This window comes from Nestor notabilis, unplaced genomic scaffold (assembly GCF_000696875.1).
Source record: "Nestor notabilis isolate BGI_N333 unplaced genomic scaffold, ASM69687v1 scaffold10746, whole genome shotgun sequence".
NCBI lineage: Eukaryota > Metazoa > Chordata > Aves > Psittaciformes > Psittacidae > Nestor > Nestor notabilis.
Window position 1 is genome coordinate 2,747 of NW_009932383.1, and position 16,647 is coordinate 19,393.

A 16,647-nucleotide genomic window follows, 5' to 3' on the forward strand; every position below is an offset into this window, starting at 1 on the left:
CCCCCCAAGTTATCTGAAACATACATGTACTGGGAACCTGACCTATACATCATTCGTATCCATGTTTCCATTGCATTCTCGTATTGTCTTTCTTTGTCAGCTCCTCCTTGTTCCACAATGAAACTTCTTCCTTCCTCCTTTTCTAAACCAGCTTTTCCTAGTGTTTGAGCTGAGGTTCATCCTGTGCATGTTGGTGTGTTCTTACTGAGTTACTCCAGGAAGCTGACTGAAAACCTCGGGATATGCCTAAGTTAAAGGCTCTGTTTCCTGAGTGGAGGAGGCCATGGGGGATGTTAGCAAGGGTTCCTGCTGTGGATGGGAATTTCCCACTCTTGGGAAAGGGCTAGTTCGGCTGTGCACAGAGTGACAGCAGAATTACCAGAGGTTCATTTGGCTGACCATCAGGGCTAGCATGTAGTTCAGTCTTTTGATTGTGCACCTGTGACTTGGTGTGGCTCCATAGCTGCTTTCTAAGTGGCTGAGGTTTTATGGCAGGGTCAGGGGATTCAGATAAGGGAGCTACAATCAGTATGCCAAGTCCAAGGTAAGCTATCACCTGGAATTGGAGGAATAAGAGCTGAGTAAGAATGCAATTTTATTTCTTTTTTTTTTTTCCCATCCATAGGAGTAGTTGGTTTTTGTTTTGTTTTGTTTCGTTTTTTTCCTTGGTTTGGTGTTGTTTTGGGGTTTGGGTTTTTTATTTGTTTGTTGTTTTTTTTTTTTAACACCATCTTAAGAGTCGAGAGCAGTTGAGTGATTTGCGTTATCTGAGATGTCTAATGCTCCCAGGCACTAAACTTTAAGAGTCATTGCAGGCAATTTGGTGTAATCTCTTACTGTACAGAAATAGCATAAACTGCTTTCAGATCAGATATATTATGCTTTTAAACAGGGAATTGGTTTTGGTTTTTTACACTTAAACAGCTATTAACTTCTTTACTTAGAACCCTGAAAAGTTTGTATGATTCCTAGTTGAGCTGTATGCTACTTGAGTTGCAGTAGGGCAATAATGAACTCTTTTCTTATAATTGATCACCTTTCTTGTGAGCTTCTGTGTGTATTTGGAAGCCTTGGATTTCTTACCCGTTTCTCACATGGTATTTGAGGCTGCCGTGACCTACCTCATTCTTGAAATGTCTGTGTGCTTCTAGATTTTAACTGCATGGTTTCAGATCACGTTTTCTGTTCTGAGCCCAGATGCTTGAAGTGACTTCTATAGTGAACTTTTCTGTTCAACTAAGTCATGTTAATCTGAGGGCTTAAACTTTTAATTGAAGCTTACTAGGCCTATAACTAAACTTTTTGACAAGCCAAAGTGAACTCCCCCATTGGAGGCCATATTTAATGGCTTTACTCACCAGGCAGGCATCTACATCCTCGCTGTTTCTTTAGACTAGTTATCAGTAAGCATGTAATACTGGCAGAAGGATTAGCCAGAAATTGTCTTAAGTTTATTTTACCTTGCTCCAAACTCAAGGGATTAATTTTATTTATTTATAGGAAAGCCACACCAAAAATTTTGTGGTTGTGAACTTACCTTAGGTTAAAATACCTAAAGGGGGCCTACAAGAAATCTGGAAAGGGACTTTTTACAAGGGCATGTAGTTGCAGGACAAAAAGGGGAATGGGTTCAAACTTAAACGGGGGAGATTTAGGTTGGATAATAGGAAGAAGTTCTTTACTGTGATGGTGGTGAGGCTCTTACACAGGTTGCCCACAGAAGTTGGGGCTGCCCCATCCCTGGCAGTGTTCAAGGCCAGGTTGGATGGGGCTTTGAGCAACCTGGTCTAGTGGAAGGTGTTGCTGCCTGTGGCAGGGGGCTGGAACTATGTGATCTTTAAGGTCCCTTCCAACCCAAAGTATTCTATGATCCTATGAAAATGCCACCCCCTACCCTCAAAATACCCATACCAAAAGAAGAAATACCCAAACAAAACGATGGGAGTTGGGGGTGGGGACTGAATTATTTTGTTTCGTTTCTCCTGGTTCTCCCCTCTCCTTAACGTTTGGGTTTGATCCTTCAGAAATGCATTAGAGTGATGAATAGTCTCTTGTGAATGCAGAGCACATTCTCAGACCTCAGTTCGAGCTGTTTCCTAAGTTTTGGTGGATTGGTTTCAGTGAATCAGTAGCAGCAGAACTGATCACAGAGGTTAACCCTCTTCGTGCATCTTGCAGAAAACAGCTCTTGAGTTGAAGTTTTCATTTAAACAAACATGTTCATACTCGTGCGGGGAGGTGGGTGACACTGTACCTTTTCTGCTTTTGAGGAAGGATCCGTGTAACAGTTTGATGAGAGAGGAGCACTGTTTTCCATATCAGCAGGTCTCTTCCATATGTATATATATAAGCAAGTCTGCAGATTTATTGATGAAGACTACTGGCTCAGGATACTTGATATTCTCTAAATATCTTTGAAAATAGCATTGTATATCTGTTTATAATCTCTTTTGAGTGAGTTGTTCGCTATACACACATTCCTTTCTCAGCATAGAACGGTGTAGTTACACTAGCAAAAAAACCCAGCTGTGCCTTTTTGCATTAGTGGCAAATAACAGAATTCTGCAAATCAATGTTTTCTTCTTTATAGATGGTTTCAAATGTTACTTTCTGGCACCAGTGTTTTGCAGTTACCTTTATAAATTCATTCAAGGATATAATTAAATCTGCATAATTTGGGGGGTTTATTAAAACCATAGCTTGTATTAAGGTGAGTTTTCAGGTGTTACCTAACTATAAATAATCATTGGGTCAGTGAAGATGAAATTTTGTTGGTCTATGTTTGTAAAGTAGGCTGGATAGTCTTAATATATTCTAGGGTAGTACCAAGAGAAAAATACCGACAGAGAAAGTAATTGCTTATGACAAATGCAAGATTAAGCATCTTGAACTGTGTTTAGGAATCAATACCGATACTGACTTTGAATGGAGGAGAACTTCATTTGTGGTATGTTAAATTTCTGTAACCTTCTTCCAAAGAATGTGTTTGTGTTATAGACGTCTGTTACTGTTGTCTGATTCACAGAAGCAGGTAATGGAGACCTAGGACTGTCTCATACCAGCAAGGGGCTTGACCCTGTTAAAGTAGACTCACTAAAATAACTAGTAGAACAGTCACTGATTTTTGAGTAGTTGAACATTTTGTGAGAACAAATTGCACAAGTGGAACATCAGATCCTCCAGAAGGATGGAATGGGGGCAGTTATTAGGTGTAGAGCACACTTTTTACACTTCACTATGTTTCTGTTTCCAAATTCATGTTTGTCTAGTTATGGATCCCGAATGGTGAGGAGTAAGTTGAATCATGTAGTAATGAGAAGCAAGTCAAGCCTTATAATGCTTGATTTGTCTTTCCTGCAAACATCAGGGTTAGTAGAACAGGAGAAGAAATGTTATTCTGTGGTAAGTGTAGTAAAGAGGTCATTCTTTAGTATCTCCTAGCCTGGAAGATGAAATATCTTCATTCATTGTCTTCAAGATTTAATTTTATTTTACCTTTGTTTTTTTTGCATTTTGTCAAACATGATGTTCAAGTTATGTATGATACTCTGCTAATTTCAGGATTCCCATGTCTGTAGATGTGTGTTCAGCAGTTAAAATACAATGTTGAATTTATCAAATGCTTTAATTCTTATGATTCTAATTCATATTTGCTGCTATTAAATATTTCTAGATAGTAAAGACTTTGTAGAAGTTAGACAGCTGGGTGAATAGCGGAAAATAATATTCTAAAACTTCATGTAGTTGAAGCTGAGGCTTTGAAACTGAAAGTAAGATTGAAGTGAAATAGTGCCTGTAACAGGTGATTATAACAGAAAAGGGAATGCTGGTTTTAGATGTTCACTAGGCAAATGCACAAGGCAGAGCTCAGGACTGTGCCCTAAGTACTAGTGTATTGGAGTCATCAGTAAAGCTCATCTTGGATGTTTTCTTTCTCTGTCCTGCTGTCACAAGGGTTGTTACTCTAAGCATTAGTTTCTAGATATGCTTTCCAGCAAAATAATGTGTTTTAGCTAAACTTTAAGAACAAATACCACGTGATTAGTAAATTTAATCCAAAACAACTGGGGGTGATTTATGAAATACAGTTACGATGTGTGCTGATTTTTTGCACACTTTAATATCTCTAAGCATGTTCCATGAAAAGTCATTACTCTGAATAAGAAGGAGATTCAAAATCCAGTCCTCAAAACAGTCTTGAACATTCTGTACTATGTGAACAGTGTATTTGAGGGAAAAATTAAATACAAAGCTGTAGAATGTGAGTTTCACAGGCTCATTTTGGGAGAAAAGGTATTACTACGTACTTGTAGAAAGAGTGATCAGAAAGTTCATGTTGAGATCGAAATTTAGTACACATGTAAATAAGTGGAACTTTTTTTTTCTAGGTTCTCTTCTTCTGGAGTCAAAAATTAACCCAAACACTGCGTACCAGAAGCAGCAGGTAAGCATACTACTTTTTCTTCATGTTTGAAGGCAGGTTCTTTAACTTCAGCAATACAGTATTTTTTTTTGCCTCTATTTCAAATTATATTTTATGATTTTATACCAAAAATAGGAGACAAAGTAGTTCTCAACATTTTTGTGCATTTCATGATATGTGTGTGTTATTTCTCTGCATTGTTTGTGAAGTTATCTATATAACTTGCACTCTGTTTTACGTCAAAAAATGCTTTGGGAGAGACAGGCGTAGGTGTGAAAATCACAAAGTAGCTGAGGTTCCTGAGGATTATAGTATCTAAAATTTAATATCATCTGGCTCTTTTATTTGTATTTCAGGTACTACAACTTGTGATGTGTTTTATTTAAGACTAGAAGGCTTTAAAGCTATTTACGTATTTACCTTTGTTTGGTTTTTACTTCAAGATGGATATGGGTTACTAAAGCTTCAGAGCATTCTCTATACATAAAAGCAGCTTCTCACCTCTGGTTTGCACCTTGCTTCAATTATTGCAGCCATACATTGTAAGCCTCTAAAGAATGCTGCTGAGATGGGTGAGAAGTGAATTGTAGGTCTTGCATTTTGTTTTCTGTTCATATCTCACAGATGCTGAGAATTACCCTTAGAGGTTTAGAAATGTTGAACCAGATTGTATTTTGTTGCCTGTCTGGTCAGCTCAGACTTGCTAAAATCTGGTCAGGTGCAGTTAATGTATTAAAATATGTTTCAGTCTTCACCTTTAATAGCTTATTATAAGCATAGATGTACTGTAGTTTTGCTTACAGGCAGTCCCAGTGGTTGTGCAACTGCAGCTGTTTGTAGGTTTTTACGTTAAACTGAATGAGGAGAACCAGTCTTAACCAGGGTTAAATATATCCTTCCTTGAAAAATTTAACCTGCATCAACCCCTTGATATAATTTGTAATGCACCATGTCAACAGTCTGTACTGAACACCTGATAAGGCCAGTGGAGGGTGGAAAATCAATTGCAGGGAGTAAGAAAAGACAAGACAAGACCAGCAAAAATGCTAAGCAAACTAGCTCTTGGTTGTAATCCGAACTGGCCTGAGGTAACGGTTCTATGATACAGTAACTCAAGCTTTAGGACTCCTAAAACAACGTTGAGTATTTCACAGCTTTATGACATAAAGTGATGTTCTAGTGTAAACTTGCTTTGCTGATTCAAATCTGTGGAAAGAGCATTGAGGGGCAAGCCTTTTATCAATAGGCTTTATGCCATATAAGATGTGAAGCTGACTTTAAGTAGGCATAAAATTGTCAGGTTGGTGCAAACCACCCCGTGTGCTTGTCAGTGCAAAAACATTTCACGCCTGTGCTCATGGCTACTCTGGGTCAGAGTCAGACGTGGTGTGATCTGGCACTGCACAAGTCAATACTGGTGATCGTGAAAGTGTGGTTACTGAAATAAAAATATTAAACTTGAACCTGTTGTTTTGGAACAGCATTGTATGTGTTCTGGGCTGAAGAAGGAAAGTTGCTGTTATGCTACATAGACAGAATTTGTATTTGTAGGTGGATTTTTCATAATATTTAAGCGAAGTGGCATCTAATATAAATTGAATGTAAGGCTCCATTCTGAGCCTTAGAAATACCAAATCTTTCTTGGTGTGTGCATTAATCCTACTTTGTAGCACATTATCTTTTAGGTGAGGCCCTCTGTCGTGGGTTCAGCTACAACTTCTTATCTCTTGCTTTAGTAAAAGGCAAGTGCAGAGTTTAAACCTGATTCCATATGAGCTAATATTGGGAATTTAGCAGCTGAAAGGAAGAGTTGCTTCTTTCCAGCTGCTCTCATAGAAATCTGAACTCACGAAACCAGAAGATCAAGTTGGTACTCCAAATCCCTCTTCAAAAGCTCGCAACTGTGTGAGCAGAAGTTTCAAGCCGCCTCACACAACAGCCATATGTGGAACTGTGAGATGGAAGAGTGAGAAATCTTTCCTTTTTGGCTGCAAGATGCCGCTTTAGGTCACCTCAGCTACTAGTGAAGTCGCAGCCTGAGATAGACCTTTGAGTTTGCCTGCAGTTGCCAGTTGGGCTCATAAAACTTCAAGAAAAATCTTCTAGAAACTCAGACTTAAAACTTTGAAGTAACTTCCCAGTGTTATGTTCTTACCAGCCTTTTATCTTGGAATTTTGTTGAGGGTAAACCTCCATTCCATTTTAAAGAGGTAAATAGCAGTACATCTGTTTTTACTGTGATGTACTTGGCATGTGCCTTGTGAGCCTTCAGTTATCTATTTGAATTAATGTAATTAGTGGATGGGTTCTTTGGATGACTTTTGTCTAGGCTGACATGAGGCTTGTAAGAAGAAACAATCTTTTATTGGATCAAGTAATATAATTTGTGCTTGGAAGTAAAGGAGAGGTGTGATAGATAAGTTCTTGGTGAAACTTTCAATGACAGTTGCTTTGGATTCTTCACCAACCCTATAGGTACCTTTGTAAACAGCAGTGAAGTTCTTCCACTGGCGAAAATACCTTCTACCTATGCTGCACAGTGTTAGTGCCACTGTGAAACAGATGGTCTCATTAATTGTTGGTATCAAAAATGGTGCAATCTCAGGGTATACATCTGTATATTTTAATGGTAACTGTCACAGCTTAAATCATTATTTGTCAGAATAATAGTGTGAAGACCTTGAGTACAAGTTTGCCTTGCTGCCACTGTTGTCTTGGTGTGTAAAACATCCATGAAAAAACAAATAAACCAACCCCAAACAAACAAAAACAAACCAAATAAAAAACTAAAACAAAACATCAGAAGCCATACCCTGTGAACCTGAATGTTACATAACATTTTGTCAGATTGTCTACTTTAGATTTCTTGGGGTTTAGGGTTGAAAGCATTAACTGCTCCTTATTGTGGATTAGTCACGTCTCTGTATGCACATAAATGTTGATCTAATTGGTGGTAGATACAAATGTCTGTCCTTTGGAGAGGAAGAATACTTGGCAGATCTTGAGATCTGTTGGGGACTCATTTTCCATACATCAGCATGGTCCTGAGATAATTCCAGTCTTCCCAGACTTACCTACCATCTGGAGGTTTGGAATAATTAGTTAAAGCATGATACATGTAGAGAGTCAGATAAATTAGATTAAGTCTTTCTGTCACTATGAACAGTCATTCTGCTGCGTTCAAGAAGAAAGATGTGTCTGTGAACCTGATTTTATAACACAGAAGTGCTACCAGTGGAAGTTTTTGGATGCTCTGAACTGTGTACTTCCTGGCAAACTCATCATTACTTATACTAGAAGAAAGGATTCCATATGAGAAAAAACAAGCTAGAAAGAAAACATCTTGAGAAAATAATGCCTTGTGGATCAGAAAAAGCACTAATATTTCTTGTGTTAAGGTGTGATTTGTAGGCAAAAGATTTATTCTGAAGAAGCAAAATGTGCATCAGTATGCCTCAGCCTACTGACTTTTATTCTTGTTTAGGGCTGTATGTTAAGTTTTATTAGTATTCTTATTTTTAAATGTTACCATAATGATGATCCTGTAACTTCAGTATAGAATATTCTGGATTTATTTATGGATAAGTAGCACAGAGCTTAAAAACAAATTTTGTTTAGTAAGTGGAATTTAATTATACAATGGTTGCTGGACAACACATAGAATACTTAGTTTTCCTCTTCTGGTGGTGTTTTCTTAATATACTAATAAGGGTAGAAGATACTTTAATTGTAGTGCCCTGGTGAAGTCAGTTTACACACACTTCAGTCCATGCTCTGCTTTTTACATTGTTGGGGTTTTTTTGAAGTGTTGAAATGGTGCAGTTCCAGAATGCTAGTGACAGAGGTGCTGTTCTAAAGTGAACGTTCTTCAGAAAATGAATAATTCCATTAGTATTTTAGGACAACACACCTCCTCTTATGCAGCCTTAGGGGAGAAATAAACTCTATATACTTAGCATTTATCTAGGGAGAAAACTGATAAGGATGTGGACTGGGGTATATACTTTTAAATATACTTTAAATTTACTTTGGCAATGCTTTAGCTATAGAACAGTAAAGACTTTCATATTCTCACCTTTATTTTAAATACGTCCATGTACATCCTATAACTCAGTGATGGAATAGGTATTGCATCCCCTTTTGTGCCTGAAACGAGGAGGACTTGAGTTGCTTCCAGCTGCAGAGTCTTGCCTCTGCACTAGAAACTTCAGGGTCTTGTGTCCTCTACTTTTGCAGCCCCTTTTTCATTTCCTCATAAGAATACAAAGCTTACCTTCCTCCAGAGTACCTTCTACTAACTATGTACCTCGAAGATGGTTATCCTTGTATAATGGAAAGCAGACTTGCTAATAACAAAGCTAAATTTTTAATAGATCCAAAAAGGCACTGGCAGAATAACTCTGAGAAGGTGAACTTCCTGCCCTTGCTGTCAGGACAGTTGAGCCAACAGTGAAACTATTTCAATAAAATTTGTGCCTGTTGTAGCTAAGATAGTAAGGAAGAATGTGTGGTTTTGTGCGGGGAGAGGAGAAACAAGGAGAGTGACTGCTCTTGGGTTTGGGTGGGTTGGTTCATCTATTTTAAATGATCACATGTTCCATTATCTTCATGTTTTCCAGCGAAATCTAATTTTTCTGCTGCTTCTGGGTATGGTCATTAGTCCAGTGAGTCAGTTCTGTTACAGAACTAATAAACTGATTTTTTATTTCAGGATTCATGGGAATGCAGCTATGGAATTGCTAACCGAAAAGTCACGTATGATATTGAGCTTTCATAGAAGCTGATAGAATAAGTTCTGCCGTAAGACTGAGTGTGCCTTTGATATGTTATCCAAATTTTTGGGATAACATTCAGATATTCCAGTTTTAGTTGAATAAATGCTCAAAACCAAATGCAGAATTGAACCTTTATATTACATTACTGGGACAGGATTTTATAGCCTGAAGATCCTGGTCCAACCTAACATGATAGCTGTATAAATAAACTTAAAAATCTTGGGTAGCACAAGTAGTTTATTTCTGAAGCTGGAAACTGCTTAGGAAACTGTACTTTTGATTGTAAATATTTAGCTAGCAAGATGCTGAAAGGTGGCTTGACATATGGAAGTGTCTGCAACTGTAAACAGTGTAAGGGGCTTAGATAAGGAAGACTAGCAGTCAGACAGTCCAAGAGGGGGAGGAACAAACTTCCTGTGTTGAACGTCCAGTGGAACCCAGCTAAGTTTCACAGGCCTAAATTGTTTGATGACTAGTAGGAAGAGATTAATTTGCTTCTTAAGACAGAAAGCAAGCACTTATGAAAGACCTGTCTGATTTGGGTATCACTAGTTCTTGAGAGTAGGTTGAATCTCACAGGGATGCCAAGAGAATATTTTGGAGCTGCAGCAAAGATTGGTATTCTCCCTGGATGTGAATACAGGAGGCCATTGTCAAACAGTAATAGTTTTCTTAATTTTATCACATTAGGAATGAAAGCTTATATCAATTTTGCAGCAGAATCAAATCCTGAGGACTGGTTGCTCTGAAATTCATTATGAAATCCCTGGGCTTGCTTTGGAGATTGTATGAATGCTGTACAATGCACCTGCTGATCAGCTTGCTAATAATTAAATAAAATTGATTGAATGTCTAATAAAAGTGTGACTTCTGCTGAATGTTACAGCAAGAACTTGACTCATAGTGTGTATTCAACAAGGAAAGTAAGACTTTTGGAAGCAATTAAAAAAGTGTGAGGAGAAATCACATGGTAGATACTGAGCCTCATCCATCTAAGTACAATTGCCACTGCTTTCTGGCGTAAACTATTGCAGTAGTGGTTTAGCTTCGTGGAAATGAAGTCTCAAATAAAGCTGTTGCACACAGTAGTGCTTCCATGAAAACTTCTAACTAACCAACAAGAACTTGCTCCATGTGAGTGTGATGCAGCCAACGATGAGACAAATAGTGGAGGAATCCCCGACTGTATTCTGAAGAAATTTTGCTTCAGGCTGTATCTTTATAAGGATAGCAGTGCAGCCTCCTTTGGTAGAAATGATAAGTACCTCTTTATGGGAATGTTACATAGCAGGTCTTCTAAGAAGAAGCCGTGATCAGAATTTTTGCTTAAAATTAAGAACTTCTGGTTATATATGAGCAGTCATAATGAACAATTATGTGGAAGAACACGAATTTATATAAATGGTCTTAAGGAGACAGCAAGTTTTGTATGGGCTAAGATAGTCATGATCCATTCAACTGGCACTATTGTCAAAATACTTTTTTTTTGCGAAGCAGCAAATGATTTTCAAAGTCAGAATAAGATTGTGAACTATATATAAATAGCTTCCTGATTATCAGCTTATTAAAAAAAGATCTTGCCAGGAATTTGAATGCATCTTGAAGAACGTGAGGAGCTGGAATGCCAGGATTCTGGCAGTGTAAAAGCCTTCAATGATAAAACGTGTCCATGTTTATGACATAGTTCACACAATATAGCTATGATTTAATACTCAGTTTTACATTTTAATTGTTTTTAATGCCAAGCTAGATAAGAACAGATTTCAGATGTTTGCGTTAGTCATCCCATCCAGTTCCTTGTCTATAGAGACTAACATTTTGTATGTAATGAAGAAAAAGGATATGCTTTTGATCAAACTGAGCCAGAACTGCTTTTATGAATCACAGAAGATTGAAGATTTTATGCTCAGAGGGATAATGTGTGTCTCCTTACCTCTGTAACCAATACCTCCTTCTACTAAGCATATTTAATCACACTGCTGTTTTCCCTCTGAATGGAGGAGGCAGTCTTGAGAAATTTGAGTTGCTTTTTGGAGTTGCAAGAAGTAACACTTGGCATTTGGAAGCAACAGATAGTCTTATTCCATAGCTGAGAGATCCAGAGTAGATAGTGGATTCAGATTACACTGAGAAGGTTTCAGATCGAACACATAGAAAGATTCCTTTAAATAAAACAAGCAGAAACTTGATTTTTATTTGTGTTTTTTTTTAACTACATCTAGAATTCCCTTCAGTCACTTTTCCCTCCATATGTGTCTTGTCATGCTCTTCTTTTTTATGATTAAGGAAATGAAATTACATTAATAACTGCCTGCATTTAATAGTGAATTTAAACTTTAAACTGTGTATTACACAACAGAGTGAAGTACTTTTTCTCACTTTGCTTTGTGTTCTCTTTTTAAAAGCCTTTTGAGGCAAGAAAGAATGTACAAATACTCTTACTAAAGATCCAGAGAGCAGCAATTGATAGATTTCTGTTGAGGCACGGATAAGAATCTATGATATGAAATCTGTGTGTGATATAAGACAACAGATAACTAATAATTAGAAATTTTTAATGTTGTCGATTGGAAAATACTTTTCTGATACTAATATACCGAACTTGAATGTTAATTGTTCTGTTGCTTGAATAATTTATATCAGCAGGTTTTATTTTGATTTCCAAAGAAGGAAAAAATGAAAAATCGGAATGTGTACAGGTGAAGAAAATAGTCTGAATTTCCATATATGGTAGTAGATGATCCTGTTTATGAGAACAGTTGCTATACTATGGCCAAATGCGCATCTGTGCTTCTGTGACTATAGTTTTCAAAAGCAGCTTTACCTTTATGTCTTCCCTTTCATTTTAATCTGCCTGTCTTCTCCCTCCACCTCTCCTGTCCCTAGAGGAAAAAGACAGACGGACCCTCTGACCTGTCTTGGTCCTATGCTGGATTTTACTCAGAGACTTAGAGCTTTTGTTTATTCGACTTATCACAGTTAATACTATTAACACTGTCCTTATTTTGGTTCTTTTAGTAATTTCCCTATTTGTTAGTCATGTTTTTCACAGACAAAAAATTACATTTTTATCTTCTTTGGGAAATGGCTTGCTTGGAAATTTAACTGCTTTTACTTAAATGGTGGTGTAATTAGATAGGAGTGTTGCAAGTTCTGCTAGGGTCTACTTAAACTTTAGTGTCAGGGTTTGGTTTTTGAAAAATTAAGTGTTACTCAGTGGAAAGCTGATGAGACAGTGGGCTTAAAATTACTGCAGTATAAGCACTAATTACAGAGAGTAATGTATTACATTTTGAACCTGATACATACAATGAATACTGCAGTAAGGGACATCCTGTTTTTAAAAGCTGGGTTAAAAAAAAAATTTCTTTTGGACATTCCCTTTCTAAATTTTTGTAGCCTGTTATTTTTCTGGCTCTGTAGGAGTCAGCAGTACTAGGTGCTGTCAATCTGTTATTACCAGAGTATTTGCACCATAACCTGTCTTGTAGAGAATGACGTATTAATTGTGACTTTCTTCTTCCTTTTGTATTTTGGAGGTGGTCTTCCTAAATCCCTTTCTTCTGTGTACCACCTCTTCCTCAACCCTTTGGAAAAGGAAAAGGTAAACTATTTGCCATTTGCAAGGTAACACCATTAGTGCTTCTGAAGCAGTATAGCTGCTCTGGTAATGGCAAATTGATTATACTGTATTGCTTGACTGAATCTAATGGAGCTACCTTACTGTGCTCTTTAGACTATAGTTAGTTTAAGGAGTTTTCTAGTAAGTGTATATCGAAATCTCAATGTAAAATTTCTCTTTATCCTCAGTGTTCATTTTGATATTTAAATTAAGCCTAATTAATGAACTGTCTTAAGCTTTATAGATGTCTGGCAACTTATAGTGCTTTTGCAAATATTTAAAAGTAATTCCTTTAGGAATAATCACTGTAAGCAGAATTTATACTTAATGACTCAAGAATATTGTGACTTACGGTTCTCATTGAAATGTAAGTAGAAAAATTATCATGTCTCATGCTAGTGAGTAAATACATGTTTTAGCATTTAATTGAAATAATGCAGTTGCATATATGTTTGATGTGGCTGTATTTCAGCTAGCTGTTACAGGAAGACAAAAGACCTAAACTAAAACTTGATTCGATACGTGTATAAACCAGATTATATTTTCTTCTCTTTTCGTGTTTATTTTTTATACTAACAGTTATTTAGCAGACTGTCTGTAAACTACTACATTGAATACCTTATCAGTGTGCGATATCACTGTTCGCAGCATCAGCTTCTGCTTCCATATATTGTTTTTGCATGCAATATGAGGGCTCTGGTAAACTCTTGAACTGTTCTAGTAAGTAGATGAGAGCTTAACTGTCTGGGTAGTAAGCATAGCTAAGCACAGTTTCAAATAACTTGTAGAAATCTAGGGCAAAACATCCTTTCAGAATTTGGAATGTGTAAAAATGGTGCGCGTGGTTCAGTGTAATAGGTGTGCATACTCTCAGGCAGTTAGCTGTGTGCATATTCAAGTGTCCGTTCTCATTTAAAGTTTGTAGGCATCTTGGGACTGCTTTTTAAGCAGCTGTTCTGTGCTTCTGCACAGTGACTTCTGGGGCCTATAAAAATGAGAAAAAAGAGGATTGTAATTTCGTTCCTACAAAAGATGTGCAGTTTTATGTGGCCCAGTTGAAACAGATTTTTAAAAAAAAAAAAACAAAAACCAAATCAAAACCAAAGCCAGTTGCTTTTGTTACAGTGTTCTATCAGAGGATCCATTGAGGTAGAAGTACTTATTCTAGATCAACCTTTTTGAGATTTACAGTATTATGGTAATGTGAATTGAGAACTAAAACTTGCAGTATCTTTCTGGAACTCCTTTAATTTATGCAGGAATGTTTGTAATCCTAAGAATCTCAGAACGTGTGAAAGTCTTGCAAAGTATGATGATTGCTTTTGTATTGTAATACTGTCCTGTCATAATTAGATGTCAAGCTGTTTTTGTATTAAATTTTTACACTTTAAATGCTCTTCAAATTTGCAAAATCTGAAATAACATTGCCTTAAAATACTTTTCCTCTCTTTAAAGGATACCTTGATTGTGTGGTCTGAAGCTGAAAATTATGATTTGGCACTTAGCTTTCAAGAAAAAGCAGGATGTGATGAAATATGGGAAAAAATATGTCAGGTAAGTTTGATAAGTACAAGATTGAGACAACCTAAGTCATCTTAATGTTTGTGTTCAGAATTTTTAGGCTGTTCTAAGAGGTGAATCTGAACACAGTGGATAGAAAGTACAAACCATCATTGTAGCTGCCTCCCCCAAATTTCACATTTTCTTCTTCCTCCAGAAATTTGTTATGAACTTAAAGTATGTTTGCAGTGTTTTTTTAGAGTATTTTCAGATCTTATTAGCTCTGTTACTGCCCAAGAAACTTTAGCTCAAAATGAGTGCTTAAAAAGTTTCAAAACAATTTATTTTGTAATTAACTTTTCCCAGGATGGCCAAAAGGGAAAAGGTTACCTGTCCATGGTTTTGTTGTAGACAGAAGAATGTATGTGAGCTATTAGTGAATTTTATAACATATTTCTCATGGACGTAACCATATCTTATTCACATTTCCGTTTCTGTATTTCTCATTCTTCTCTTATCTCATTCTGCTGTTTCAGGTGAGGGCAGTATTGAGTTTCTCAGTAGAACTTTTTTCCATGTAAATGTCAGTATGCTTCTGTTGACTAGCAGGGTATAGAAGATTGACCTGATAGTTCCTCTGAAGTAAGAGATGGCTCTATCCCTTCATTATCCCCTCAAAGCTATAATTCTTACAGTTTTAAGAAACGAAACTATTTGTATATAGCATGTATATATTTTAATGTGTGCTAATTAACTCATTATGTTTTACCACTATGACCAGCTGACTATATAGTCACTGAATCAGTGTTGCTTCTGGGTAACATTTGGTCAGGTATTAACTATTGACCAATACCTGGAAGATTTTAGTCAATGTATTCACTTATATCAGTTCATTTTGTCAGTTCTTGTTTAAGTGTTTTCTTTCATTCCAAGCATTACAAGTTCTCTATTTCTGTACTACATTAGGTGGCATTTCTCAACATATGTCTTATCTTCTCTTTATGGACTCTTCTGTTCTTAACAAACCTTGAGCTCTCTCCATGCTGTCTTTTGGAGTTTGTTCTCACGAATTTCAGAAATAAAGCAAAAGAAATCTGGTTTTGCAATTGCATCTGTATAGATCATTCGTATTTTTAGAATTTAAAATTAAATCTGGAAATAAGTACTACTTATGTAAATAAGTACAGAAACATTTCCAGGAACCTCAGCAGTCAAAAGACCAAAAGTTGGGGACAGAAACGAATTGGGGGAAAGGGGAAATTGTGTTCTTGGGAAACACCCAGATAAGAAGCCCAGCTTCCTCAGCCTCATGTAAAGATCTAGTATTTTTGTAAGAAACCAGTGTCTTTACATCCTGTTTTGAGGCCATGCTACTGTATTGTGTCCAGTGTACTTTAAAGATCTTAACCTTCCTCAGTCATTAAAGCTTCTTTTGAAAAGAAAACTTTGATACTACTTATACTGGAAGTGGTTGCTGATGTATAAGCAGAACAGTATGTGGAATTTGACAACATTCTGGATTTCAATCAAAGTATAGGCTTGCTGTTATCCATGAAGAAGATTTTCAGGATGAAAAAGAACAGTAACTTCTACCAGTCTACACAGCAGTGTCTTCCTGGATTTGACATATCAGACTCCAGGCAGATACTGCAATAAAGATGTCATTAAAGCTGAAACACTCTGGTGCCTAAGCATCTGTCTATTCTTTTTCCTCTCTCATTTGTGCTTTCCAGTTTCGTCGTTGTATCTCTAGAGAGCTCTTTGCAGGTCCTATGCCTTGGTTTGCTGACGGCTCCAGATTTCCACTACTCTTTTGTTAATGTCGGTTTGGGGGTTTCTGTTCATAAGAGGGGATTCTGTGCCTCTGTTGAGTATTTAGAAGGTGCATAGTAGTGGATTTTGACTTGCAGCTCTCCTGAACTGAAAATGACAACAGGACTGGCCTCTCTCCCCTGTTTGGGGTAGCAGAAGCTTTGAAAAGTATGAAGTAGTTAAACAGCCTATAGATAAATGTTTAAAGCTATAATTGCAATAATATCATACTGGTTTGCATTTGAAAATCTGTCTGCAGAGAATCATAGAATCACAGAATAGTTAGGGTTGGGAAGGACCTTAAGATCATCTAGTTCCACTCCTCTGCCATGGGCTTGGGATGCCTCACACTGATCATCTTGCCCAAGGCTCTCTCCATCCTGGCCTTGAACACTGCCAGGGATGGAGCATTTACCACTTCTTTGGGCAACCCATTCCAGTACCTCACCACCCTCAGAGTGGAGAACTTTTTCCTTATATCTAACCTGAACTTCCTCTGTTTAAGTTTGAAGCCA

The 16,647-nt window shown here is 37.0% G+C and overlaps 1 protein-coding gene across 1 annotated transcript in view; it reads left to right on the top strand.

Annotated features, from left to right (window-relative positions):
* SMEK1 (SMEK homolog 1, suppressor of mek1 (Dictyostelium)) overlaps window positions 1-16,647 on the top strand; it is a 42,329-nt gene that overhangs the window by 2,331 nt on the left and 23,351 nt on the right. The window contains exons 2-3 of the mRNA XM_010016360.1: window positions 4,389-4,444; window positions 14,276-14,374. Coding sequence (XP_010014662.1) covers window positions 4,389-4,444; window positions 14,276-14,374 — 155 coding nt within the window. The remainder of the gene's footprint in view (window positions 1-4,388; window positions 4,445-14,275; window positions 14,375-16,647) is intronic.